Source organism: Lissotriton vulgaris, chromosome 6 (genome assembly GCF_964263255.1).
Source record: "Lissotriton vulgaris chromosome 6, aLisVul1.2, whole genome shotgun sequence".
Classification (NCBI taxonomy): Eukaryota; Metazoa; Chordata; class Amphibia; order Caudata; family Salamandridae; genus Lissotriton; species Lissotriton vulgaris.
The window spans coordinates 770,923,562-770,951,095 of NC_141694.1; the positions used below are offsets into that span (position 1 = coordinate 770,923,562).

The 27,534-nt window shown below is 43.1% G+C and overlaps 1 protein-coding gene across 1 annotated transcript in view; it reads left to right on the top strand.

Moving 5' to 3' along the window:
• Positions 1–27,534, top strand: part of ZUP1 (zinc finger containing ubiquitin peptidase 1) — a 121,431-nt gene that overhangs the window by 24,420 nt on the left and 69,477 nt on the right. Inside the window, exons 3-4 of the mRNA XM_086926761.1 lie at positions 12,411–12,532; positions 20,534–20,702. Of these exons, the coding sequence (XP_086782887.1) occupies positions 12,411–12,532; positions 20,534–20,702 (291 nt within the window). The remainder of the gene's footprint in view (positions 1–12,410; positions 12,533–20,533; positions 20,703–27,534) is intronic.

Here is a 27,534-nt window from a genome sequence, read left to right on the forward strand (position 1 = left end):
CAATGGTCCGGGAGACTAAAATATGCTTTGTTCCCACAAACAAAATAAATTCCAGGGAAAATTGGGTCCTTACCACCTGTAAATCCCCAACCCCCTACAATACGATAAGTGTCCTCACATTGGCTTGCACCCACAAACTCTGTCAAGAGTCTTGAGAAGGAATTAGTAGAAAAATCACCAACAGATCTGTCCTTGTGAATCTCTGGCATGTGCTCAATAATCCTGTTAGTTTTGCCTGCAACATCATGAGCAGCTTGTTTAGATTCAGCTTTGCTCGTCATATTCACCTTATAATCCTCTTTGTCTATGCCAAGAGGAAAAATGACTGCTAAGATTAATCAAACTAAAATGATTAGAATCACACAAACGGAAGACATTTTACAACATCTCCTGAGGATAGCGCACCTTGAATTGTCAGTATTAGGCATTTTGCCTTTTTTTTTTTACTTAAAACAACATTTTTAAATAAGTAGTAGTACTAGTAATAATACCTCCCCTTTTTAAATTTTTGTTTTTTTTAGTAACCCTCTAACAACTTTTCTTCGACCTTGCGTCTTACATAAGTGTTTCCAGCTAACACAATTTCTTCGACCTTGTGTCACCTAACACAATTTCTTCAGCCTTATGCCAAAATAAACCTCAACTCAAAGAAAACTAATTCTAATCATTGTCACTATTTTCTTCCAAATCTTCCTGACCGCTACTACTAACCTCAACTACTGGTGGGATTATAATGTAGTATGAGAAGAGAGAGGAACCCCTTGAGAAGAACAAGGGAATTAGGGTATTAAACCTGAGTCAAAACAGATAGATTCCCTTGCGTTATATACACAAATAGCTAAAAATTAGCTATAACACAGAACAATTTTATATCACACACATTAAGAATAAAAACAGAATTAATATTAAAAGTATTTAACAGTATTTAACAGTTTATTATAGTATAAAAATAGCATACGGTACACTTCTAAATAATATCCAAAAACAGATTAAAAACAAATTTGAATTTTTTGACTCGGGATTATAATGTAGGCCCACTCTGGAGATTTGTACTTCTGATTTGGCTTCAATGGTCTTTTGCCCTTTCTGTTAATTACTTCAATTTTCTTTCCTGCTTGTTTTTTTTATTTGATTCACTTTTCTGACTAGATATCTCATTACTCTGCTCCTTTGATTTGTTCACCAATTTGAATTTTAAGTCTTCTTTTGGCCAGACATCACCTTTTCTCAAGAGTTTCTTCTTGGGCTCGATTTCATTACATTCAGCTTTCCAAGCCCTTTTTCTGAATTTTCTTATTTCAGACTCTTCATCACTTTCATCAGAGTCAGTTTCAGAGATTTCAATACTGTATCTAGGAACTTCTTTACTCTGCAGCTTCACTCCGTTAGGAACAACATCTCTGTAGCTGGTACTTGGCAATTCGTCCTCCTCCTCTTCTGGAATTACTTCGAACTTCCCAGTTTCCGAATTTCCGTTCCTGCTTTCAGAGCTTCCAATCTGCTTTTCAATACTCTCCTGATCTTGAATCTCTTCTGACACAGCTTCTTTTTCAGTTCTTTTTTCTAGAACATCTTCATCATTTTCTGAATCAACAACGACAATTTCTAGATCTTTTTCATTTGATGCTTGATCCGCATCAGAATTCTCCAGATGTTGACTTTCCTGTCGATCTTCAGAATCTGGATCTTCAGGTTCTCCTTCTGAGTCTGAATCAGTTGTAGTGTCATCACTATCCTCATCAGGGTTATCAGGAGGTGGTACACGAAGGGTATGACTTGCATTCACCCACCTCTTCAGACCCTTACATTTAACAGCATTTGTTGTGACTAGTATCACCTGTCTTGCTTTTTGCCACCTGGGTACTAAACAGTTTCTCCTTCGATGAACCTTTGTTCTGACCCAGTCTCCTGGCAATAGATAATGAGCCTGCTCCTTTTCTTTTGAAATCACATCTGTTCCCACCTGATGAAATACAGAAGTTACCATGTCAGATAACTGCTTACAATAATCCTAAATTGCACTTTCATTTATTGTTAACAATTTTCCAACTGGAATAAAAGCCTGTCTCATTACTCTTCCCATAAGAATATCATGTGGGCTAAGACCTGTCCTTTTATCTGGTGTGCTCCTTAAAGACATCAAAACAAGTGGAAGTGCATCTGTCCACTTTATTCCTGTAGCTAGGCACATCTTTGAAATTCTATTTTTTATTGTGCCATTAATATGCTCTACAACACCTGATGCTTCTGGTCTGTATGCACAATGCAATTTTTGCTTTATGCTGAAGGCCTCACAAATTAATTTTAGCAATCTGTTTTCAAAGTGTGTGCCATGATCACTTTCAATGGTCACTGGAAATCCGTACCTTGGTATACTTTCTCTTAAAAGCAGATTTGCCACAGTAACTGAGTCATTGTGACGTGTTGGGAACGCTTCCACCCATCTTGAAAAAAGACCGACAATAACAAGGACATATCTCAACTTGTTATGTGGTGGCATGTCAATGAAATCCATTTGCAACCTGGTAAAAGGACCACCCTCCCGTCCTATGGTTCCCATGCTTACAACGGTTTTTATGTTTGGATTGATTTGTTGGCAGATCAAACATCGCTGGCAAAGTGATTCTGCAATAATCCTAAATTTTGGATTATACCAAGTTTCTCTGAACAATAGAATCATTGAGTCTCTTCCTTAATGACCTGGACCATGGTACATCCGTGCCATGTCAGCAATCATGCAATTGGGCATAACTGTTCTGCCATCTTTGTAAACCCAAATTCCATCTTCCTCCCGCTGTCTGCAACCTTCTTTGAGCCATGTGTTTTTCTCCTCATCTTGTAAGTCTTTTACTCCCTGCCATGTTTCTACTACAGATATTAGCATGAGAGAGTTCATACTATGATCATTATCTTTTTCCCGATTAAGTGAAAGATTATTTTTCGCACAGTAACGTGCAGTTTCATCTGCAAAAGCATTTCCTTTAGTTATATAGTCTTCTCCTTTTTTGTGCGCTCCACATTTGACAACAGCAATTTTTTCTGGTAATTGAATGCCATTGATCAGTCTTTTGATCAATTTTGCATTTCTGATTGGAGTTCCCGCAGAGGTCAAATAACCTCTTTGAGACCAGAGCTGGCCATAGTCATGGACTACACCATATCCATACTGACTATCAGTCACTATGGTAACCCTTTTTCCTTTTGCTTTTTCACATGCACGAATTAAACCAACTAATTCTGCCACTTGTGCTGAACGAATTCCTTTAAGAGTTGAACCTTCAACTATTTCTGAAACTGTGCAAACTGAATATGCTGCTCTCAGAATGCCTTCGTCTGTTCTTAGACAGGAGCCATCAACAAAGTAAACAATGTCTGACTCTGGTAAAGGCACATCTTTAATGTCTTCTCTGGGTTTTGTACAGTATTCCAAAACATCCAAACACTCATGATCAATATCAGCTTCATTGTCAATTTCAGAAACCACACTATCTGGTAAAAGTGTAGAGGGATTTAGATTAACACACCTCGCAATAGATACATTATCTGATCCCAGAATAACCTTTTCATATTTGGTCAATCTGTTACTCAACAGGTGCTGTGTTTTACTTCTGGTAAGAAGTGTTTCAACTGAATGAGGTACATACACTTTTACAGGAAACCCCATTATGATTCCTTCACTTTGCTCAAGGCTTACACTTGTTGCAGCCACTGCTTTTAAGCAACCTGGCAATGCTTTTGCAACCGGATCAAGAACAGCTGAAAAATATGCTATGGTTTTCTCATTTTTCCATGTTTCTTAATCAGAACTGACAATGCACAACCTTCCCTTTCACTGCAGTACAGCTCAAATTCTTTGTCGTAATCTGGCATCCCCAATGCTGGTGCTTCACATAGACTTTTCTTTAGCTTTTCAAAAGCTTCTAATTCTGTTTTTGTCAAAACAATCGGGTCTTTTATGTCTGCCTTTGTCAGCCTTTTATGTCTGCCTTTGTCAGCCTTTGCACTGCCTTTGTCAGCCTTTGCAGTGGTTTCGCAATTACTGAAAACCCACAAATCCATTGGTGACAATAACCAACCATTCCCAGAAACAATCTGATCTGTCTTTGTGTTGGTGGTGGTTGTATTGCTCGAATCATTTTTATTCTTTCAATTGTCACTTGTCTGATTCCCTTTGCAATTCTGTGACCAAGGTATTTAACCTCTTGTTTGCAAAACTGTAGTTTCGCAGGTGACACTTTATGTCCCTCCTCTGCTAATCGATTCAAAAGTGTAATGGTGTCTGTTACACAATTTTCTCTTGTTTTTTCTGCGACAAGGAGGTCATCTATGTACTGAACTAATGTTGACTCTCCAGGCAATTTTAAATCTTCCAGGGATTTCTTTAACAACTGATTAAAGATAGATGGACTCTCGGTATACCCTTGAGGAATACGACACCATGCTAATATGCGATCCTGGAACCTGAACGCAAACATTTTGTTGGCTACTTGGATGCAGTGGAACTGTTTTCTCTTGTTTTTTCTGCGACAAGGAGGTCATCTATGTACTGAACTAATGTTGACTCTCCAGGCAATTTTAAATCTTCCAGGGATTTCTTTAACAACTGATTAAAGATAGATGGACTCTCGGTATACCCTTGAGGAATATGACACCATGCTAATATGCGATCCTGGAACCTGAACACAAACATTTTGTTGGCTATCTGGATGCAGTGGAACTGTAAAGAAGGCATTACATAGGTCAATGACCGTATACCATTCTGCATCATGCGGAATCTGGTATAGAATTACCGCTGGGTTTGGTACAACTGGACAGCAAGGAACAACTATTTTATTAACCATTTCAGGTCCTGAACTATCCTGTAAGTTCCGTTTGGCTTTTTGATTCCCATAATCGGTGAATTACATGGGCTGCTTTCAATCTCTCTCAAAACACCTTGCTCAATTAATTTTTCAATCACAGGAATGACTCCCTCAATAGTCTTAGGTTTCATTTTGTACTGGGGAATGGCTGGAAAATCTATCCCTTGCCTCACAGTAATTTTTACTGGGTCCAAATGTTTCATTAAACCCATTAGTGAAGTAGTGTGGCTCACTGGTTAGAGGCGGCAGACCTGAGAGCAGAGGACGGCCCGGGACCAGGGTTCGATTCCCGGCGCGGCAGGTTTCTGGACCAGGGTCAGCGGACTCGATAATTCTCTCGCCTCAGTGTCCACTCTGATCAGCGATCACACTCGGCAACTCTGGGCATTAGCTTGCCTCATCTTCACTAACGGCCCCACCAGACCGCCGGGGATGCCTGGTCTCACCCTGGAGATACCCATTAAGGGACCATCTCTCAGGGAAGCCAGGAAGGGTTTCGCAGCGGTCGAAGCGCCTTGGGACCCTACGGGTAAGTAGTGCGCTATATAAATGCCAATACATTTACATTTACATTTCATCACCTGTTAATTCTCAAATTTTCGGATTAACTACCTCTTTCAATTCTTCAGGTAAATTGTTTCTATCAAAAGCAGGGAACATTTTATTTTCTTCATCAACCATTAGCATTGTTAATTTATGTAGACCATCTTCTTCTAAAGTCTGGAGCTCAATACCATCCGGTGAGCAATATATTTTACAGTTCATCTTGCACAACAAATCACGACCTAATAGGTTAACGGGACTACTGTTACAGACAACAAATCTGTGTTTCTCTTTGTAATTTCCAATTTCTACATCAACTGGTTTTGTCAAATCTGTCTTTATTTGTTGATTAGCTACGCCAACCACCTGGATAGTCTCACCCCAGAGAGGAAGATTTTCAATTTCCACTGATCTAACAGTAGAACGGGTAGCACCAGTGTCCACAAGAAAAGTGATATCTTTGTCATTCACTTTACCATTTACAAATGGACCTGCCTGATCTACCTCAAGAGTGGCTCCAAGTACACACTCTTCTTCCTCTCTCAGGCACTGTCATGAGTAATCCTCCAAATCACTGCTCTCATTTTCTTTCAGCCAAAATTGTTGAGAGACATTTGACAGATTTACTTTTTGTGATCTGTTTACCTGTTCAGCTCCGCAGAAACCCGTTTCTGGACTGTATCTCTGTGCATTCATACAATTTGGCAAAGGTGGCTGTGGAATTTGGCTCTGCTGATTCAATTGGCTCTGCTGATTCCCGAACTGTCGCTGTAGTGTGACACCATTCGACAAACTTTGATTTAAAGTTAAATTTGGCATTGTTTTATCTCGATGAATTTCTGTTAATTCAGAATAAAATTTTTCAGCCACTTTCTGAATTTCTGCATTTAATGGATTCGTCAAAACTGAATGTCTGTTTTCACTTTGGTCAAAAACTGGTGCAACAGGACCAATTGTAACTGGTACTGTTACTGCTTCCATGCCTTGTGTTAATTGCTGAATTAATTCTCCCTTCGCCTTTAAATATTCTGATATGTTTGGTATATTTTCAGGTAGCTCTGCTTTTTTATCATTTTTCGGGAAATTATTTCTCGAATCTGAAATTTCTGGATAATTTTTGCTTTCTCTTGGAGTATTTGATTAACTTCTTGATCTTGCCCTTTCAGGTAATCTCAAAAATCTGGGTGAATTTTCATCAATCTCTCTAGGAGGTGCACTAGGAGAAATTCTTGAAGAACTTCTCGGGGTAGACTGTGAACAGCTTGGCTGATAAGGTGGTGGATTAGTAAGAATTTCTTCTAAAACTGCATCATCTAATTCTTCATCAAGATGACCCTTTTTCCGGGAATTCTTTTGACCTGATGTTTCAACAACCATTTCTATAACTGGGTACAAACCATCATGCATGTCCCCTCTTCTCCAACGACGCACTCTATCCTGATGAGTTTCCCTATTTATATCTAATTTTGGACCTCTCGATGTTCCCCAATATTCTCGTTCGAGCTCCATCATTTCAATTTCCCATTCAACTAAAGCTTCAAATTGAGTGGGTCTGGGCTTTGGCGAAAGAGCCATCATTTTATCTCTTAAGTTTCTTAAAACTTTAACATTAAACGATCCATCTTCTGGCCACGCTAAAACACCATCATTTTTGGTATATTGCATCCAATTTTCGAACCAGAGAACCGTATGATAACCATAGTCTCCTTCCATATATGCTGCGGGTGTTTTGTACTTATGAAGTAATTTTCCACCACGTGCTTCAATTTTCTTGTCAGGAGTGAATACATTTTTCAATTTCTGAAACCATGAAGGCTTCTTTTCTTCTTTATACCAATAACTCATGTTTTAAAACTATTTAGTTTAATTTAAAAAGGATCGTAAGTATTTCCTTGTTGTTCCGCTACTCTACCCAATCCGTGCGCGAAACTCACCAACAAGCCAATCAGGTTAGGCCACGTCACTACCTTGCGCAACCAATGAGAATACTGTTTTCAGAAAAGGCCAATCGGCTAACAGCTCGTTTTGGTCACGTGAACCAATCAGTGCGCTTGCTGTGACGTATGTTAACCAATCGCAGCGCGAACCCTGTGACGTATGCTGCCGCTGCAGCTTCGCTGTCTCCTCTTTGCAAACTCACCTCTCCTTTACAAAATATTTTCACAGCGCCATTTTAAAAACAATTCTTTTCAATGAATTTCAGTTAATAACTACGGAAAAACAAACCATTTGTCTGTTTCGCTAAACAAAGTGATAGTTTTACCAGACATTCAAGATTTCACTCTCTTGAAATAGACAATGCTATTTTCACAAATCAGTTTTACGCATTCATACGGGAAACCTATTCATGTATACATGAAATCTTTGGCAGGACTCTAACCAACCAATAGAAATCCACAAACGCCAGTAAGAATAGACGACGCCACCTTATCCTTCACACAAGCTCGGAAAATCCTACTACTCTTTTCGCAACGAGTTTTAATACGGGCTCCTAGTCCCTATACTCAGAGCTACGATTTCATAGGCAAACCTCACTATACATACAACCTGTCATACCTAAAAATCCCTAAATTTGTGTTGTACGTCCACAACACTTAGTGATATTTCAGTACCACTAACTTGAAAACAGAACAAATGAACTGTGTAACTTTACCTGTCATACTACTCTGCCGGCACATAACCAGGATTTTTCTCACTGCTGGAAATAAAACTTTCGACAACATATAACAACTAGACAAAACTTAACATGTGTTAAACATGTATCCTATGTAATTACCATGTAACATGTCAGTTACCATAGTAACCATCCTCTGCTACCAGAGATTTGATCCAGCGGGCCAAAGGAAATTCTGTCTCATAAGCACATCTCTACACCATGATACTCACCATTATTCACAATTTTAACACTAAGCCCATAAATGACTGAGACAATAATTGACCAACTGAATCATATGACCTAATTAATCAAAACTCTAAATGAACATTTAATTAAGTCAAAATCTAGGCAATGGATAAACTAAAGGTAACATAAATGAAACAAACAAGACCAGCTTGCCATTTCAAAATCTATTTTATTAACTTTATTTATCAAGCAAAGAGCATTTTCAAGAATTATAATTCTTTTATTTGCATTTTAATAAGCATCATTTTATTAGAAAGGCACATTAGACTGTCAGTTTAAATCAAATCAGCATAAGAAATGCTTAAACTCTCAGAAACTCATTCCCTAAACCCTATTTCCCTAACTTAACTATAGGAACCTAAAGGGAAAAATGTAAAGCTCGAAATGGTCTGACGTGAGTCAAAAGTCCGACAGCATCTCACGAGCACAGGCACGAGCCAACCAAGCTCCTCCCAAGGGCCCAAGTTTTATACCTTTTCTCTATCTAAGACTAACTAAATGAATACAAATAGTAAACCAACTCGGAACATGATTGGCCGACAAACGTCAGTCCATGAAGTCATCGCCATTCACATTGAAAAACCATATTCTTTAAAAGCGGCTTTGTTCTTTGACTACGTGTGTCACAAGCTCTTCCGAGGCTTGCAACATGTAAAACAGTTCGTTGCTTCCTTAGCTCAAGCTTTTCCGCCGCTATGTCCTGTTCTTGGCAATGAAAGTAATACAATGATAATCTCATCATTCTGCACAGCTCTGCTTCCGCGTATTTGTTTTTCAAACATTTATGAACAAAACGTTTTCTTTTATTCTTTGCTGTGCATGGCCCATCTCGACAGGACTTCAGACATCCATTTTAGAAATAGGCCACAGGCCTCTTTTACCGAGACTCTAGTATGCAAGGAAACACAAGACCTCCATTAATTTGAGTAATGATAATTATTCTGTTACCCACCCCCTTTACTAATGTTAACCCATTAGTCTATATTACCTAGCTTTATGCACAAGAAACAAACAAAACACTGTCACATAAAGGACACGACATAAACAAGAGCACATTTAAGAATATGCGCATGCCATTATTTAAAACAGCCGCAGTTAATATTGACAAAACAAAAAGACAAAGTTAATATATTATTTAAAACGTAGTGACAAATGCAACAAGAGCACAAATTATTAGTCCCGCGTGTTCATGAAGGTGCACATTATTCTAGGTTGAATTAATACAAAAACATGCAACACTCGTTAATATATTCTAAATTATGGGAGTTTAAATCCGCGAACGGAATCTAAATTAATTTCTAAAGTTCGCTTCATCACTAGCATGCGGTACACTATGTAAAGATGGATTAAGCTGTGGTTATCCATTGCAGGGTATATCGCATTGATTGATATGGTAGTATTCCTTAATTTCCTCCATATTCCTGTTACTATCCCAGGCCTTCTTTAGTACGCTATGTGCTTTGATGATAACACTGATATAGGCAGGCAGACTACACAGGTTTGGTTTGAAAAGGCTAATTCTCAACGAATGTCATGGAATGGCGTACCGAATCTGGAGCTATATTGCACAAATTCACCTTGCTTGTTTTTTCCCACTTCAAATTGTTTTCCCCCACAACATTCAGCCTCATGTCTCAAATCAGTGAGAATATCTTCACCAAGCACCTTAGTGTGGCACTGATATGCCCCTTACCTGTATCAACTCAGTTGCGTGCACCAATTGGATCTGGAATTGTACTGCGCAAAACACTAGATTAAGGCTATTATACTCCCCATCACGATCACTAACACATAATCTGTGTTTGCCACTGTCCAAAGAAACCACAGCCAAACTTCTGTAGGAAAGGCTGGCATTAAACTTGATGACAGGTCTTTATTACGAAGGGCAGTTTCTTACCAAGTCTCTATCCAAAGAACTGAGGACAACAACCTCATTGGGTCCGTTCTCGTTCAGAGGAAAACTGAGCTCCCAACTAACTGATTACCAATCAACATTTCTGCTGCATTCAATTAAAACATATCTACATAAATAGCTGTCACCATCTTTCTCATTTTAAATTCCTTCCGTGTATATGTAATATTTTGGCACATTTGTAGTCCTTTGGTTTATATATACATCCCAGGGGTGTCAAATGTTATTATTAAGTAGATTGTACGCATTTTCCACGGTCATGCACTGTAATGCGAACATAATGGTAGAACATCTTTGCAATTGTATCAGATATGACAGACACAATAGGCCATTTCCATATGCTAGCACTGCAAGGCTATCTGAAGAAATTAAAATCTCATATCAGACAAGTTTGCTAAATCACTCTCCTGCTGGCCAAGGAGCCGGTAACAATGTGGTGGGACTAGGGCTCTGGTCTTAAAATCAAGAGGTGGATATCCAACTTAATTCAGTGTAACAAGACAAGTGACCCACTCACCTTGCGATCCAACAACATAGGAAATTTCCTGGACAGATAATTATTGTTGGAAAAGAAGAGATGGGGTTGTCAGCTGTGAGGACTGGGACACAAAGGTTCACTAGAAACTTGATAACCAGTGAAAAAGAGTGACCGTTACAGATCAAATATTTGATTTAATATACAAGCGTTTTTGGATGTGTAATCCATCTACTGTTACGAAAGATGGCACACTCTGTGTAAGTGCTTACCTTTTTTAGGTCTGAGTTTTTCTTTATTGCTGGAATAATGTTTCATATTGTAGTTGAATAGCTTTCTTACTCCGTATAAGATGGTGAAGATTACATTTTGTTGGCTCTGTCCTCACACCAGAGCCACTGCCCCGATGAGTGCATTGTATGTCAAGAATTGTCCTCCCGCCCCCCCACCCCATTCCGAACATCTGACTCACATTGAGCATGGGCTATTTTGCACATTTGCCAAACGGGAAACTCCATGCATTCTCACGGCCTGACTCCTTCCATTGCCTGTTGCCATGTGTGTTGAGTTGAGTATCTTGTGAAACTCTCTCAAAAGTCCTTAAGGGAATATCAGCCGAGTAAAGTATGGCACCACGTAACCCTGTATGACTTTGCCAGCAATGTCTTGCTACTCGTAATGGCTTTAGTCCAATGCGTTGATTTTTCATAATGGAAATAATCAAGTCCAATATTCTAGTGGAGTATAACACAGTATATTATCTATTGCCGGGGTTTTCATCTAGCCATTGCATAGGTGACTTAAGTTGGCCTGCTACTTAATAAGCTCTGTAATTTGGTGCAGCTAGACCGCCCTCACTCAAGTCTTTGGGTTCTAAGTATGGGAATGGCACCCCTTTTTCTCACCATTTCCCATATCAGTCAGAAGAGAATGCGCCCTATCGCAGTTATTCAAAGAAGATCCTATTGAGTATTACTGGCATTGCCGCAAAGTATTAAACCAGAGTAGGATTCACATTTTTGGTTATAGCCACTCTATCCAATGTTGATATTGGGAGTTTAATCTAGAATGCGATAGGTTGCTATAAATCAATAATTCCATTCACAAAGTTACCTTTAATGATTCCATCTGTACATGATGTTTACATCTGCCTAACTATTGAAAACATTGAATGTTCGACAGCGAGTGGTAGTGTCAATAGTTGCTCATCATAGATCTGAGTGGGAAAATAGGACTTTGCCCACTTTATTTTAAGTTCCAAAAAATCTCTGTTATGACTATAACTGTCAGACTGGCGTTTCCCTCTCACAGATAAAGAAGCGCATAGTTTTATACAGTGAACTAATATTATCTGTTGTTCATTTTGTTGTTGTATTCCCCACACTGACCTCTCTTTCTTAGTGTACATGCTAATGGTTCCATGGCCATAACAAAAATGGTAGTCGGCAGGGAGCACCCATTTAGTGCCTCTATGTTCAGCTGCTCTGAGATCACATTGCCAGTACACAATCCAGCCCATGAATCTTTATACTGTAAATGCACTCATTTCAGAAGTTCCTGTCCAATGCCCGTTTTCTAAAGTGCCTTCTTATTTTAGGGTCACATTAAAGTATCAGATGCCTTCTGTATGTCTAAACATTTGCAGTTAATGATCGTAGTTAATAATTGAATTTGGAAAAAAGGAGTTCATTACAATTAACATTTTCTTAATCCTAGGTTCAGATGTAGGTGGAAGTTGTGAAGATTTTATACTGGCAAAGCAACTCCAGGAGGAGGCAGACTGGCAAAGAAGATGTGAAGAGGCAAGGAATGAGCAGCAACAGTTCAAAAAATTGCAGGTGTGCACTTAATTCGGAGTGTTCCCAGTCTTTCCTTTTGAAATATTAATAGATTGTTTGTTAGAAAGCACTTCATACCTTAGTTCTCCTGTTTCTAAGCATATTGGTACTCAATTTACTTACCCTGGAAGGCTTGCCAGGATTTAAAATACTGGTCTGCAGATTACCACATTTCACATCAGAAGCCATTCAACCTACTAAATTACTGTGTATATGACGGTACCATGGCTTGTTATGCACCCTTTTTTCATTCGTCGTGATATGTTCAGTGTGGGACTACGCAGTGAATTCACATTTTCTCAATTATTTCTCATTCTGAGTAGTTTTTCTGAGAAGAAAAGTTGTTATTCTCTGCAGGGAATACCAAGGGGAAAATGTAATGGCGTTTAATGGGCTTGTTGATTTGTGGCCTGTCAAAACTGTATGGATTCCTGTTTTTTTGCAGACATGCCAGGTAGTATGTACCCATGGAGGCAACGTTAGTGTACTTCACATACGACCGAAATTAACATCTCCAGACTGCAACTCATTTGACAACTTTAAAGGGTTGACCCGGTTGGGGCCCAAGAACAGTGATTCAGCCCTCACTATTTGAGGCTAAACCTTTAATTATGCCTCAAAGGCATGTTTAAATAGAATATGAATTCAGTAGAACCTACATTTTCGATATTATTAGAACATTAAATTGTCTTTCAAGTGATTATCAAAGAGTGAAAAGACAGGATGAAACCACAAGGACACAGACATCTTGCCACAAATAGCGACTTTAAGGGAAACCCAAGTGCATCAGGATGTTTATAAAGGAAAAACAAAACCTGAGACACCTCAATATCTTAAAGCCTCTAAAATGATCTTTTTCAGCTTCAATATTGTGTGGCGAGAACAAGTTTTTTTTTTTAATGCTCTATGGCAATTGCACTTCCATAGATTTTTTTAGGAGCTGTAAACTCCTGGAGTTCTTTCTAGCTTTTCTCATTAATTCTGTAGTAATGTGATTTTATAGTCTCCCACTGAAAAAACTATAACTGCTACAGTTTGTAGATGAGACGTTCAGGTTTACTGCTTTATTTCTGCCGGGAGGATGACATGAACATCTCTTCCAACGCATACAACACGGACCTCACAGTAAAGAAAATGAAAGCAAATGGCACCTTTAGACATGGTCTACTTTAAATTTGATCATGCTTGTGGAGGGCATAATTTTGACACCAAGCACCGGTCTGTGCTGGAAATGTACAGCTGGAAAGAACCCCCCTTTGAGTGGTACATGTCCCTAGTGAATCCCTGCAGGTTAGCGATACACAAGCAGGAATCCACCCACCAGTGCTCCCCACACCCTAAATGGACATCTGATCCTCCTTCCCAAGCCACTTTTTAAACCTGAGGGGGGCAGAAATCCCATTAGAAACTAGGGCAAACTGTTTAAAAAGAAAAAAAGGAGAGAAGCTTTCCCCTTTTTGTCACTTTTGGACACATTTTTTGGGCTTTTTGTCGACCTCATTTCGAGTCTTCTATCGACTCCTGGGGTGCGAGGGATGTCCGATCGTCCGGGCTTCAAGTGTTGTAACTTCTGTCTGTTACCGATTCGCACCTCGTGTGCTTCTGGTGCCTGGAGCGTGACCGCGACCTGAAGTCGTGCTCAGACTGCTGAGCTATGGCCCGTAGTCTTTGCGGGAGCAGCCCCGAAAGGTTTTGGAGGCCCGGCAGTCAGCTCCACGCCGCTCGAAGTCACGCTGAAGAGGAAGGTCGTGGTACGGGTCGCGGAGCCACCACCACTTGTCATCGAAGTCTTCACACTCCTCTGGTAAGTCGAAGCACAAGAAGAAGGCGAAGAAGCCTCGTCGCTCTTCGCCTTCTCCCGGGCTGATGCGGGATGCGCTGGGTCGTCGCTCTCTGGCTCCACCTGCAGGGTCAACTCCGCCCTTCTCTCCCTTTCCGGGAGCCGGAGCGACCCCTGCCCAGCTTCGTCAGTTTTACGAAGTGTTGCATGCCATCTTTGCGCAGACCGACTCCGCTGGAGCGCCTTCGGGGCCTGCGGACTCGGTTGGGGGGCCTAGGCCTTTGACTACGGCTGCTCCGGCCCGACGGTTCCTCATGGACACAGGCCTTGATCTAAATCGGCGCTGGTCAACCTCACTGGTCCTTCCATGCCGCTGATTCGACAATCGACGACTCCGACGACGCCGGTTGTGTCCCCAGCAGGCGTTGATCCCAGCCTCCCTCTCAATTTGATCACGGAGCCGGACCGACGTCGATCGATGCCGGTACTGGAGCAGGAGGGTAATTTCGTGCCACGTTCTTCCCTGGCGTTCCCTTTCAGAACTGGGGTGGCTTGGTGAGCGACATAACGATGGATTAAACCCAGATCTGTGACTGGGGGGTGAATGTTTTGCCATTGTGCAACACTCCGTCCATCATCTTGTGTGTTTTGCTGTTCCCTTTCGCCCTGACTGGTGGCCAGAGGACGATGAGGACTGGGAGGGGTCTTGATACATCTCCAGACCTTTGTATGCTTCCCCCCCCCCCCCCCCCCCCCACCATGGCTATGGAGGAGGGAGTGTCATCCACAGTGGTGCTGTGTAGGACGGCTGAGGCCTTGGGCTTTGATCTTCCTTCGGTGACGGTCAGGAATAACCTCCTGACTGAAGTTCTTCAGCCAGCAGCATCCTCTTTGGAGCCCTTGCTGCCTTTTAACAAAGCCCTCACTGATGTCCTTTTGGGCTCCTTGTCCAAGCCCAACACAGGGGCTCCTGTGGACAGTAACATCGAGGACGCCACCGCCCTGCTCCGAGCGACCCACTTTTCCTCTCACAACACCCTACCCCGAGAGCGTGGTAGTTCAAGCCTCGTCTTTGAAAGGTAGCACGTTCCCTACAGCTCCACAAGATCGGGAATCCAAGAAGCTAGACCATCTTGGGAAGAAAATGTTTTCTTTCGCCAGCTTAGGACTGCAGTCTGTGAACACTGCATGTCTCTTGGGCCTTTACCAACATTCTGTGTGGGACATGGTTGCGCAAGTGCTGCCACAATGCCTGGAGGAGGCCCAGGCTGTACTCGACCGTGCCATTGCAGAGGGTCGAGATGCAGCAAAGTGCACCATCAGGTGCGGACAGGACACTGCCTACTCACTAGGCAGGATAGTTTCAACGTCGGTAGCACTCTGAAGCTACGCCTGGCTGAGAACATCTGGCTTTTCGGGGGCTGTCCAATCTACTCTTTTGGACATGCCCTTCAATGGACGTCGCCTGTTTGGTGACAAGGCAGACCACACACTCTAGCGTTTTAAATACTCTAAGGCTATGGCCATGTCCTTGGCCCTCTCAGTGTCCTCTCGTCTTTTGCAGTCTGCTTCTGGCCCTTTCGTGGCTACGGAAGGGATGCCCCACCACGATCCAACCAGAGCCACAGGCTGGAGCAAACTAACCAGCCTCTACAAGGCTGAGGACGTGGGACCCAGCGAAGTCGGTCGGGGGCGAGAGCGCGTGCCAGTCCAACACCGCCCCTCTCCTGCTGCCTCCAAACCTTCCTAGTCCGACCCTTCAGGGCCACCAAAGACCAGTGGGCGACAGGATTCGCCATCACCGCCCCCACTGGTCCACCATCACATAGGACAGGTGGGTTTTGCAAATAGTCCGAAGGGGCTACTCCCTCCTCTTCAAGACTTCCTCTCCATCCATGCCACCAGTCTTTTGTCGCATGTCTGAGGATCACGTGGCCCTTACCCACCAGGAAGTTATGGCTCTCTTGGCCAAGGGAGGCATCGAGCGAGTCCCTCTGCTAGAAGTAGGTTGTGTCTGTTACTCCCACTACTTTCTGGTGCCCAAGAAGGACAAAGTCCTGCGTCCTATCTTGGACCTCAGGGACGTCAACTGCTTCCTCCGGAAGGAGAAGTTCAAGATGTTGACTCTGGCTCAGGTCCTGTCTGCCTCGACCCTGGAGACTGGATGATAGGGTTGGACTAGCAGGACACCAATTTTCACATCCCCGTCCTGCCTGTCCACTTGCGTTACCTATGATTCACGGTAGGCAACGAGCATTTTCAGTTCACCGTGCTACCCTTTGGCCTTACCAGCGCCCCACGGGTGTTCTCGAAAGAGATGGCGGTGGTCGCAGCTCAGTGGTTCCAGTCTTCCCCTATCTCAACGATTGGCTGTTGAAGGCATGCTTGCCCCAGGCTGTCGTCTCCCACCTTCAGACTACTGCGGACCTTCTGCATTCGCTGGCATTCAGTATCAATGTGCCAAAATCACACCTGATTCCCTCTAAGAAGCTCCTTTTCATCGGAGCGGTTCTGGACACAGAGCAGTTTCGGGCCTGTCCTCATGAGCAGCGAGTCCGGGATATTTGGGCTATGATACAAATGTTTCAGCCTTTATCCTGGGTTTCAGTGAGAATGACCCCGAGGCTGCTGGGCCTCATGGCCTCCTGCATCTTGCCGGTAGATCATTCCAGACGGCATATGCGGGCTCTGCAGTGGGACCTGAAATTCCAGTGGGTGCAGCATCAGAGCAATCTTTCCGATTGTGTCCAGATCTCGGAGGGCACTGCACACCAACTGCAGTGGTGGCTTTCGAACCCGATTGGGTCGACGACAGATCCCCCTCCCTTCCCCAACCAGTGTTCATAGTAGTGACAGATGCGTCACTTCTGGGATTGGACGATCACATGAGAAAGGCGGAGATCAGAGGCCTCTGGTCTCCAGCGGAGTCCCAGCTCCACATCAACCTTCTGGAGCTACGGGCGCTCGTCTCGCACTGAAGGCATTCCTTCCTTGTGTCCTAGGAAGAGTAGTGCAGGTGTTCACAGACAACACCACCACCATGTGGAACTGCAACAAACCGGGCCGGGTGGGGTCATGTACCCTATTTCAAGAGGCTCGCCGCCTCTGGACACGGCTGGAATATTAAGGCATGTCCCTGGTGGTTCAAAACCTGGCAGGTTCTCTGAAGGCCAGAGCGGACAAACTCAGCCGCTGATGCGTGATGAATCACGAATGGCGTATTCACTCGAAGGTGATGCAAGGTCTCTTTCGTCAGTGGGGAGATCCTTGGTTAGATCTGTTTGCCACCAAAGAGAACACGCAATGTCAGCAGTTCTGCATGTTTGAATTTCCAAGGCGGCACTCGCTCAGCGATACTTTGCGTCACGAGTGGAGTTGCAGTCTACTATAAGCTTGTCCACCTATATCACTTCTACCCAGACTGCTGAAGAAGATCAAGTGCGACCGGGCCCAAGTCATTCTTGTGGCGCCGGACTGGGCAAGGAGAGTCTGGTATCCTGAGCTCTAACACATGGCCATCAATCCTCCGATCAAACTGCCTCTTCGGGAGGATCTTCTGTTGCAGCAGCAGAGGAGGGTCCTCCACCCTAACTTGTGCAGCCTCCACCTCCTTGTGTGGAGATTGAGCGGCGACAGTTGACAGCTTTCGACCTTACTCCCGAAGTCTGTAATGTAATCTTGGCAGCCAAGCATCCCTCCACTAAAACGTTATACACCTGTAGGTGGAACAAATTTGTGGCATGGTGTGCAGCAAAGGCTGTAGATCCCCTTTCTGATGTTCTCCTCTTCCTTCTTTCTTTGACCCAGCAGGGCTCTGCTCTGGGCACTCTTAAAGGCTTTCTTTCGGCCTTTTTTACTGCTGCCTGATCAGCCTTCTCTTTTCAAGTCCCCTATTATAAATCGATTTCATAAGGGCATCACTCACCCCTTTCCTCCTGTTCTTTCATGATGCCCCAGTGGGGCTTTAATCTGGTCATAATCTACCTTATTTGCGCTCCCTTCAAGCCGCTACATAATTGTTCTCTCAGGCTCTCAGGCTCTCAACTCTTAAAACTGTCATTCTGGTTGCCCTCATCTCTGCTCGTAGGATGAGTGAGCTCCAAGCTCTCTCATCTACACCTCCTTTCCTTGCAGTTCATCCGGACAAGGTTGTACTCCGCACAAGACCTTCATTCCTTTCCAAAGTGGTTAACTCTTTCCACATAGGTCAGACCATCACTTTTCCCCACCTTCTTTCCGCCCCGCATCCATTCAAGGAAGTGGAGAGACTCCACCATCTGGATCCAAAACGTGTGTTATTGTTTTGTCTTGATTGCACATGACAATTCCGGGTGGACGATCATCTCTCCGTGGGTTATCCGGGTGCAAAGAAAGGTCGGGCCGTGCAAAAACTAACCATCTCTCGACCGGTTGTTCTGTGCATCAAAATTTGCTATTCCTTGGTGAAAAAAGAGCCTCCGGTAGACCTGCGCGCCCACTTCACCAGGTTGACTGCATCCACTACCGCTTTGGGACGTGGAGTCCCCCTCAGTGAAATCTACCAGGCAACCACGTGGGCATCACTGCACACGCTCACCAAGGATTACTGCCTGAATATTCAAGTCAGGAGAGACTGCTTTTTTGGCCGTTCGTTCCTCCAGGACTTTCTGGTGTGAACTTGGTTTGCAGACCCACCTCCGGGGTTGGTACTGCTGGGGTATCTATTCTAAGGTAAGGAACGTATAACTAATTGTCTCTTTCCGAGGACCAAGTTATTTACCTTCAGTAATGATATACCTGTAAGAGACATATATCTGTTGTTGATTCCTTACCACCCCACCCATCCTCCCTGTTCTGCAAATTTACTTCTAGAGTAAGGGACTCCACTTCAGGGCCTAGGTTTGTGCACTAGTTGTCAGTGTCTTGCACGGCTCTGCGCTTCTGGCTTAGAAAGTAGTGTACAAAGATCTCATACCAGGGCACAGGGGCGGCGTCTAAGTAGATACCGCAACGTCATTCCGTCGACCACGACAACAGACTCGACCATCGCCACCCACCGACATGCAGGGGTTCTGCTATTATAAAAAAAATCTCTGGACCCAGTCTGACGCCTGGGGGTAATTCTAAGGTAAGGAATCTATAACTAATGTATGTCTCTTACAGATATATCGTTACCGAAGGTAAGTAACTTGTTCTTCAGCTACATTCATGCATTTTCCTTACATTTTTGTGAGGGAATGCTACAGTATTTGTGTAGATTCTTACACCACCTACACTTCTGATACAATTAATAGTATAGTAAAATCCAAGTTAGTTTCTTCCACAAAATGACCCTCAAATGCAGGGTCTGTCTTGCTAGTTTTGATTGTACCATCTCCCACTTACTGTTTCATTTAGTTTGAGTTTTTGTTATCATCTGAAATGCACAATACCAGAAAACATTTAAGCTCGTCCAGATCGGATGTTGAATGCTCATAATAACTGACTTCTGCTTATTCCTTGACGCAAATTTCTCAATTTTGGTATTATTAAAATTATTCTCCTCACATTCTAGACGCAAGTAAAAAATGTGTTAATTTATATCCACATTCTCCAACCTCACCGTTTAATATATCTTCCCACAGCATCAGTAATCTGGTGAACAGTTCCACAACAAAGAGATACAACAGCAGTATTGCACTAGAACTGTCAATTTTCATCACATAAAATGGGCCACTTAAATCATATAAAAGTATATAGAAAAGGAAGTCACATTGAAGTTAGCATAGAGTCCTCATGAGCAGACAGTGTTAAAGTAAATATGTGTATTCAAGGCTCAGTATTCCTGATACTTCTCGGTATGTCCTTATTTCCCAACCCAAAATCCTGTGATTCTTTACCCATCTGACTTAATTGTATTCTAATTAAAATGATCTATTTGTCATAGTCCTGTTTTTCTTCCCTGGCTTGGGTTCTACTCCATGACCCCTCCCCCTACTACCCCTCAGACCAAGTCCTTGGTTTCCTCTTAGCGTTCAAGTTCCCCTCTAAAGATCTGTGGTTTTTCTTCCTCTTCCTTAATCACTAGACTTCTGTTTACGCTTGGATTAGATGCCATCAAGCCAACATGTCTTAAAATCAAGATGATATTGATGATCTCTGTTAGATCTAAAATAAAGCATTTCTTGTTTGGATCTATAAAGAAACCGATGTAAGTGGAACTTTTAATCCCCTAAATAAAATACTCTTTTCTATGTAAACAGCAACAATATGGGTTGGACAACTCGGGAGGATACAAAAAGCAGTCCCTGCAAAACATGGAACGAGCCGTGGCTCAAGGCAGGATGCAGCCCTACGAATATCATGTTAAAAAAGCTGAGATGATGGAATCTTTAGCCATTGGTCTGGATAACGGGAAGACAAAAACTTCAGGTCAGCAAAACTGTATGTTCAAACAACAATGTTAATCCTGGACTATGCTAAAACTGCTGTTGTGAAAACTACAAAAATGCGAGACTAATTTTTCAGGTTAACTACTGTTTGGTAAATGTAGCAATGTAAATAATTTGCAGGTAATTATGTAGTGTGTACCGGAATAGTTATTTGTTGTACAATGTTACCTAATGTTAAGAGGAGGATTTGAAACCCTTCTCTTTTACTTTAGGAAGAATTTTAAGGTGTATAAAGCGAATTCATGTTTAGTGCATTACCTGGTATGAATGTGTCTAGAAATGCTTTTTCAGAGTTCAGCCAACAATAACATGTTCACTTCTGAAGGGAAAGCAAGAAATAATTAGGCTGTTGGTTTGTAAAACATGAAACCATCGCCGAATCGTTGATATGGAATACCCTTTTCATGTTTGGTGATGATCAAGGTCCACGTAGCTTAAAAAAACCCTCCTGATGTTTGCAAACTAGGGTAGAAAAAGGAAACCGTTGTACAGCACGAGATCCACTGCAGCATAAGTCTACATTTTCATGGTATTTCTTCAGCCTATCCTGGCACCCAGGTACTAATTGGAACTAAAAGGAGCTTCACGCCAAATCCCCATAGCCGTCTCAGGAGTGGGAGGGTTGGAGTTAAAAATGTATCTCCACTTTTACCAAGGGCTGGGTGGTGCTAAAAACACTCTCTGCATCCATCCTATGATCTGTAGATAGTTGTCACGCCAACTACCTGTTACATCACTCTGGCCTTGCCTGTGTTACAGTGATGATTTCATAATGTTCGCAAGCCGTACTCTGGGAAGGAGGCTTTTTCCACGCCTTTGGGATCAACTTCCACAGTGCGTGTTTTTACACAAATGAATGCAGATGTAGCAGCTCCTTGCTTCTGTAATGTCCCGATCGAAATTGTAAACAGGACATCATTGCAGCTGCTTAATTTCCAGAGGGAAAATATTTAAAGCCGTATTTCATCCACTGTAGACAAAATGATAAGTAACTGCTGCATGAATCATTGTCTCCCAACTGAGCATAAACAACTTCCCTTTGTAATTTCTTTATTCCTTAAAAAATGGCGATCTTCATTAGGACTTCCGTTTTTATGGTATTTTTTTTTTTTTACATTTCCGTCTGTATTATCCATATTTTTTGTGTTTTGCGTATAAATATAGTTGGAAAACTGTACTTCTCCATATTTATTTAAATGATAGACGTGCACTCATGCTTTGCCGTCTGTAGTGTTTGAGCTATTTAAGTTGCCAAATATTACATAACAGTACACCCACTGGCAAATATTAGCATTATACCACAATTGTATGTTGACACATTCAATTATTTAAAGAAATTTCATCCTGCTTTTTAATTTCCTATCCATTCCATCTGCTCAGTTGGGCTATAATTCATGAAAGCCCGCACAAAGAGTCACTTAAAAGAAGCACATTTTCTGTATTTATCCACTTTTAAAATAATAAAGGCAGACCGAAAACACATTGTTTTCTCTCTGTATTTTTCTGTAAAAATCCGTCAAAAAAAGAAAAACAGGGAGCCTTAATCGTGATCAATGGGAGATAATTTAAAAATGTGTTTAAGATTCTGTTTCCAAATGCAAAAGTGCCCCCTTGCGCTTTTGCTGCTTCTTCCTCCTTCCTGTCATAATGACTAGGGCATGACTGAACAGGCTTCACCCGTGTTTCTGTAGCCTACCCACAGCTACTGTGGGACAGCATCTTGGGTGTGTTTGGGAAGATTGGTCATTCCAATCCAACGACTCTTTCCAACCCCTGATATCCACACCCACTCTCCAGGCAAGGGCTAGGGAAGGATTTGATAGACCCCCTTTCAAACTATCCCAGGTGTTGCCATAATCTTTGGAGTGATGCTGCTTGTCCCTCACCATGAAATTCCAAAGGAAGTGTTATGCATCCCCTTTGAAGCCCCCAATCTTTTCTCCCCTATCCCTCAGTTCTGCCACTGGCCTTGCTCAAGGCATGGGAGGGATCTGACATCCCTCTACTACCGATTTCCCTACTTCCCAGCCCCTCCAGGAAGGCATTTTCACAAAAGGATGAAGGTGGGAGAAAGCAGGGCGACATTAGAGCTGTCAGGCTTCATTAGTAAGTGAGTTACAGCGGATGTGTCTTCCTTTGCATTGGATGTGTCTGGGGTTGTAAAGGTAATAGCATCGTTAGGCAACACTGCAGGCTTCTCAAACATGGTTTTTCAACAGTTAATAAATTAACTCAGACCAAAAAGTTCAATAAAGAAATACTACCTACCTTCCACTATAATTTAAAAAATAACCCCTAATGTTCTTTAGGGTTTGACTTGCTTGATTTTACCTGCAGTGCACAATAAAAAAAAAAGTGAAAAGAATGGGGGACTTGAACAGTGTGCGTTATGTTTGTTCTATGTCCTCCAGTCTTCACAGTCACATAAGAGTATTAGCTATTGGCATTGTAAATGACAACGCCTCTTAATTAGGAGTTGTTTTTAAAACTGATAAATAAAAGGCAATGTCATTTACAATGCCAATATCTTAAGCTCTCACAAGTGCGAGACCTATTGCAGTGCAAATGCATGCTCTAAGAATGAAAGCGTTAGGGGAGAGAGCGTGTCCTGCCTACAACAGCAGGCAGGACAAAGCTATATGAGAAAATAGTGCTCGCAGGCTGTAACTAAAGTCTACTGAGTAATAGCACATGTAACTGGTTGTGCCCATGGGAGGTTACAAAATGAGAACAAGCATTGAAAATGCAATAGGTCTCGCCTTTGATTAAGTTAAAGACATTTGCTTTGCTGATGGTATTGTATAGCAAAGTAAATGGCTTTAACTTAATAAAAGGCGAGACCTATTGCATTTTAATTGCTTTTTTTTGTTGTTGCAGTTTTATCCTGAAATTATATATTCACTACAGCTGTTAACTAGAGAGCCGGGCTCCGGGTTGCCTTTGGGTTGCCACATCAGTATTGATGCGCTCTGCTGCTACGGACTGCTCTCTTAAAGGGGCAGGTGCCCCTGTACATTGAAAGCCAGTAGCATTGCCCTTCAGCATCCTTAGCAAATGCGTAGTGCTTTAACCATAAGGTCACTGGGTCCGGTGCCGCTGCATCTGCTGCACTGTTACCAGCTAATCCTCTGGGATAATAATTCGCTTTTTCTGTAGCTATATCGCCGACAACACTATCCATCACAAGGGAGATTTTTTTTTTCCCCCACCCCATGTCTGTCAGCCTGAGGTTCCGTGACGATTGTAAGTGGTGTTTTCGACTCGCACGAATATGGTCGAGTCTAGTATCTATGAACCGCAAATGACGAGTTTTGTAAGTGTGCGCAGTTTCGCTGTGCTAACTTAAACCGTTCGTTTGTTATGTGGGTTTGTCATCTGTACCCACGGGTTCCATCTTAGATACGGCATCCATTTTGTCTCTTGCCCTCAAGTAGTCAGCGAACGGACGCTGTCCGCTTCGCGACCCTGGGACTCCCAAGATATGGCGGAAGACACATGTCCTTTGAAAGTGTCTTTATGACGAGGGGGATGCTACTGTAAGGCAGATGGCGCCGCTCGAGGCTCATCTTGCCGCACGGGCTTATTGTCTCAGCCGTGCATCTCATTAGGCACGTCCCTTTGATGCCTGTATCTCGTGCTTCTTGACACTCCCCTTTTACACCCTTTTCGATCTCCCTACTGTCTCCGTCTTCCTCTGCACCTGTCTTCGTTCCTATTTCGATCTACTTTACTGCTGATTGGAATTTGCTAATGGTGGGAAGATGGGTTTTTACAGTTGGGAATCGCCAAATGTTTCCGCACTTATGTTCCGGATCTTGTGTGTTTCAAAGTGATCTAAGCGACCCCTCTGAGAGCGACTTGTGGGAACCAGGTTGTAAACTATTGTGTATCATGTTATCCTATGGGTAAAAACTGTATAAAAGGAGCGATCCACAAATACAATTTGAAGCAGTCTCCCCGAACTACACTCGATGTACTTCCTGTGACTTCTGTGTTCCCTGCAGTAAATAAACCTTGACTCTTTGACGCCGAAGGAAGTGTCCCGTGTCTCTGTGACTTGTACGCCGGAGCAGGTTACCCACGAAGGTTTCAGGTGTTGTGCCCTGGCACCGCTGGGTCCAAAGAACCCAGTCCTTCAGTTGGCGCCCAACGTGGGGCTGCATCAGTGGTACCGGTCCAAGCCCGACGATCGTGAGGAACTTCGTGTGAAATCTCCGAGGGAAGGTGCACCCCGCTTCATCGATCCTGTTGTCGAAATAAGTGGCCCGAAGACTTTTCCCGCGAAGATTCCCGCCTCCTAACGGCTGCGACGGACTGCTGCCCTGACTGTAGACCTGTTTTGGCGCCTGGCGTAGACCTTGGTATAGCGAGACGATTGACGGGCCTTCCTGAGGACGCCATTGATCTTTGAGTTAAGTATTTGTGGGTCGCTCCCAGAGTTCTTGGTTGTAGACACTTTAGCGAGTGTCTTTGTTGTAAACACTTTAGCGAGTGTTTTTGTTGTAGACACTTTAGCGGGTGTCTTTGTTGTACACGCTGTGTGAGTGTTTTTGTCGGTGACACTTTGCTAGCGTACTTTGTTGTTGTTGTATTTGTTTGACGACTGCAGCCGCCAAAGACCGAGGGTTTAGTTCTTTGCTGGGACTTGGTAAATCCCGAAATCCCGTAACCCTTGAAGTTTGTGAAACTCGGCTAGTGTGCAAGATGCCTGGTCGCAGTACTTTGTTCAGTTGCTTTAGACCTTGTGGTGCGGATTCCCTGCTGGAGGACTCGTGTCCGATACCTCCGGTTGGAACTCCTACATATGACTTATATAGCAAACATGGGCTAGGCCCGATTGCTTTTAACGATTATTGGATCAAATATACAAAGAAAGACGGCGATCTTCGTTGGCCACCTCACGGTAGCTTCGAAGCGTCGATCTTAGATAATTTGGAAATAAAGTTGTTCGAACGTAAATCAAGGCCGGCCATGTTTGATGCCTTTCGGTTCTGGCGCAAAGAAGCCCGACAGAAAGAGATCAGACAAAATAAACGTAGTCAGCGAGATACTGTTGCTACTATAGTGAAGAAAGCTGAGCAGTTTCAGCGTGATAAGGAGGATAAGGATAAGGAAGTGTTTGAGAGATTACAGCGTATGTCCATAGACAAATGCTATCCTGTTTTGCCTACGGAGTCGGATAAGAAGGAAGAGGCAGTTGAGGATTCTTTAATGTCCTATCTTATGAAGTCGCCACCTCCGTACGTACAGGGTACCGCAGCTCCTGTGGTCCCTGCCGTACCTGTTCTTCCACCTGTAATTCCTCCACCAGTTCCTCAACCTGCACCTGCTCTTCCGACTGTTCCTGCTCCTTTGCCTATTTCTATTCCTACTGCTCCTCCGCTTCCACATACTCCTGTTCCCGCTACTGCTCACGCTACTGCTCCTGTGTTGTTAACCCCTGTTGCTGCTAACGTCTCTACTCCTTCTCTTGTTAGTCCTGTGTCTTACTCTTCTCCCTCTACTCGTAATCGTGATTCTCCCCTTGCGACAAACTTCTTTCAGTCGCTCGGACCTGTTTTTGGGTCTGCAGGTTCTGATGGTCCACAGAGACGTAGCCAGCTTCCTGGTAATAGAGAACGTGTTGCGCTATACAATATGGCGATGGGTTGGATGATAAACCCTGTTAGAAATCCACCTCGTGTTGTCCTCGAAACGTTTGATCAATTCAACATACCTACTCAGAGATATGTGTTTGATGAAATGTGCAAGTTCTTACATGATCAGATAGCGGCCAATGCGCCTGACGAGGTGCTGACCGCCCTGTCTGAACTCCGGCTTCAGTTCGCAACTGGACTGATAGTCGACACTAATGTCCGACGTGCTATTGAGCGGTTGCTATCTCTTCGTCCCGCTCCTATTCCTCATGCATTGTTCGTTGAGGACATTGAACAACGAGATGGGTCTGGCCAATATCCTATGCGTGAAGTTCCGCCAGTTTGGGTACCCGCTGATAATACTAATGCTAATGCTCCAATACCAGCACATTTCCAGAGAGTGTGGATACACCTCCCTTGGAAACGATCGGAAGTGCTTCAGGTGAAACAAACTTTGCCTGATCCTCGCAAAAATCCTGCGGGGTATTACAAAGAATTATCGCAGCTCGTAGACGCTACGATAATGAATCTGGCCGATATCGACATGTTGTTTGGCAATGTCGTACCGCAACCGGTATGGGCCAAGATTCGTCACCAAGATCACGCGAATGAATTAGGTGGTGATTGGGCTGCCATTACAGCGGCAGACGCTGGACAAGTGGCTGCTACTAAACCCGATCAGTTGATTGAACTTCTTCCCCAGCGAATCATTACATTAATGAAAACGCTTATGCCAGCTATGAGGGTAAATTGGGACAAGTTGTCAGCCTGTAAGCAGAAGAAAGATGAGAGTGTTTCAGACTTCTTTACGAGGTTCGAGGAAACATTCGTCGATCATAGTGGGCAGGATATGGGTACTGAGGGTGGACAGAGGTTGTTTGTGGATAAATTCGTATCGAACTTATTGCCCGACTTGAGCCATAAATTGAAAAATTCAGAAAGTTCATGGGCCGTTTCTACCTCAGCTCAGATATTGGCTACGGCACAATATTACGAAAATAGAGAAAAAGAGGAAAATGACCGTGCCGATAAAAAGACGAAAGAGCTGAAAACTAAAGTGTTGTTACAACAAGCATATCCGCCGCGTTCTAATCAGAATGCGCCTCAGCAGAATAGATCGCAGTCGCAATCGAATCAATCGCAGCCGCGTAATGATTCATCTTTTCAGAGATCTTC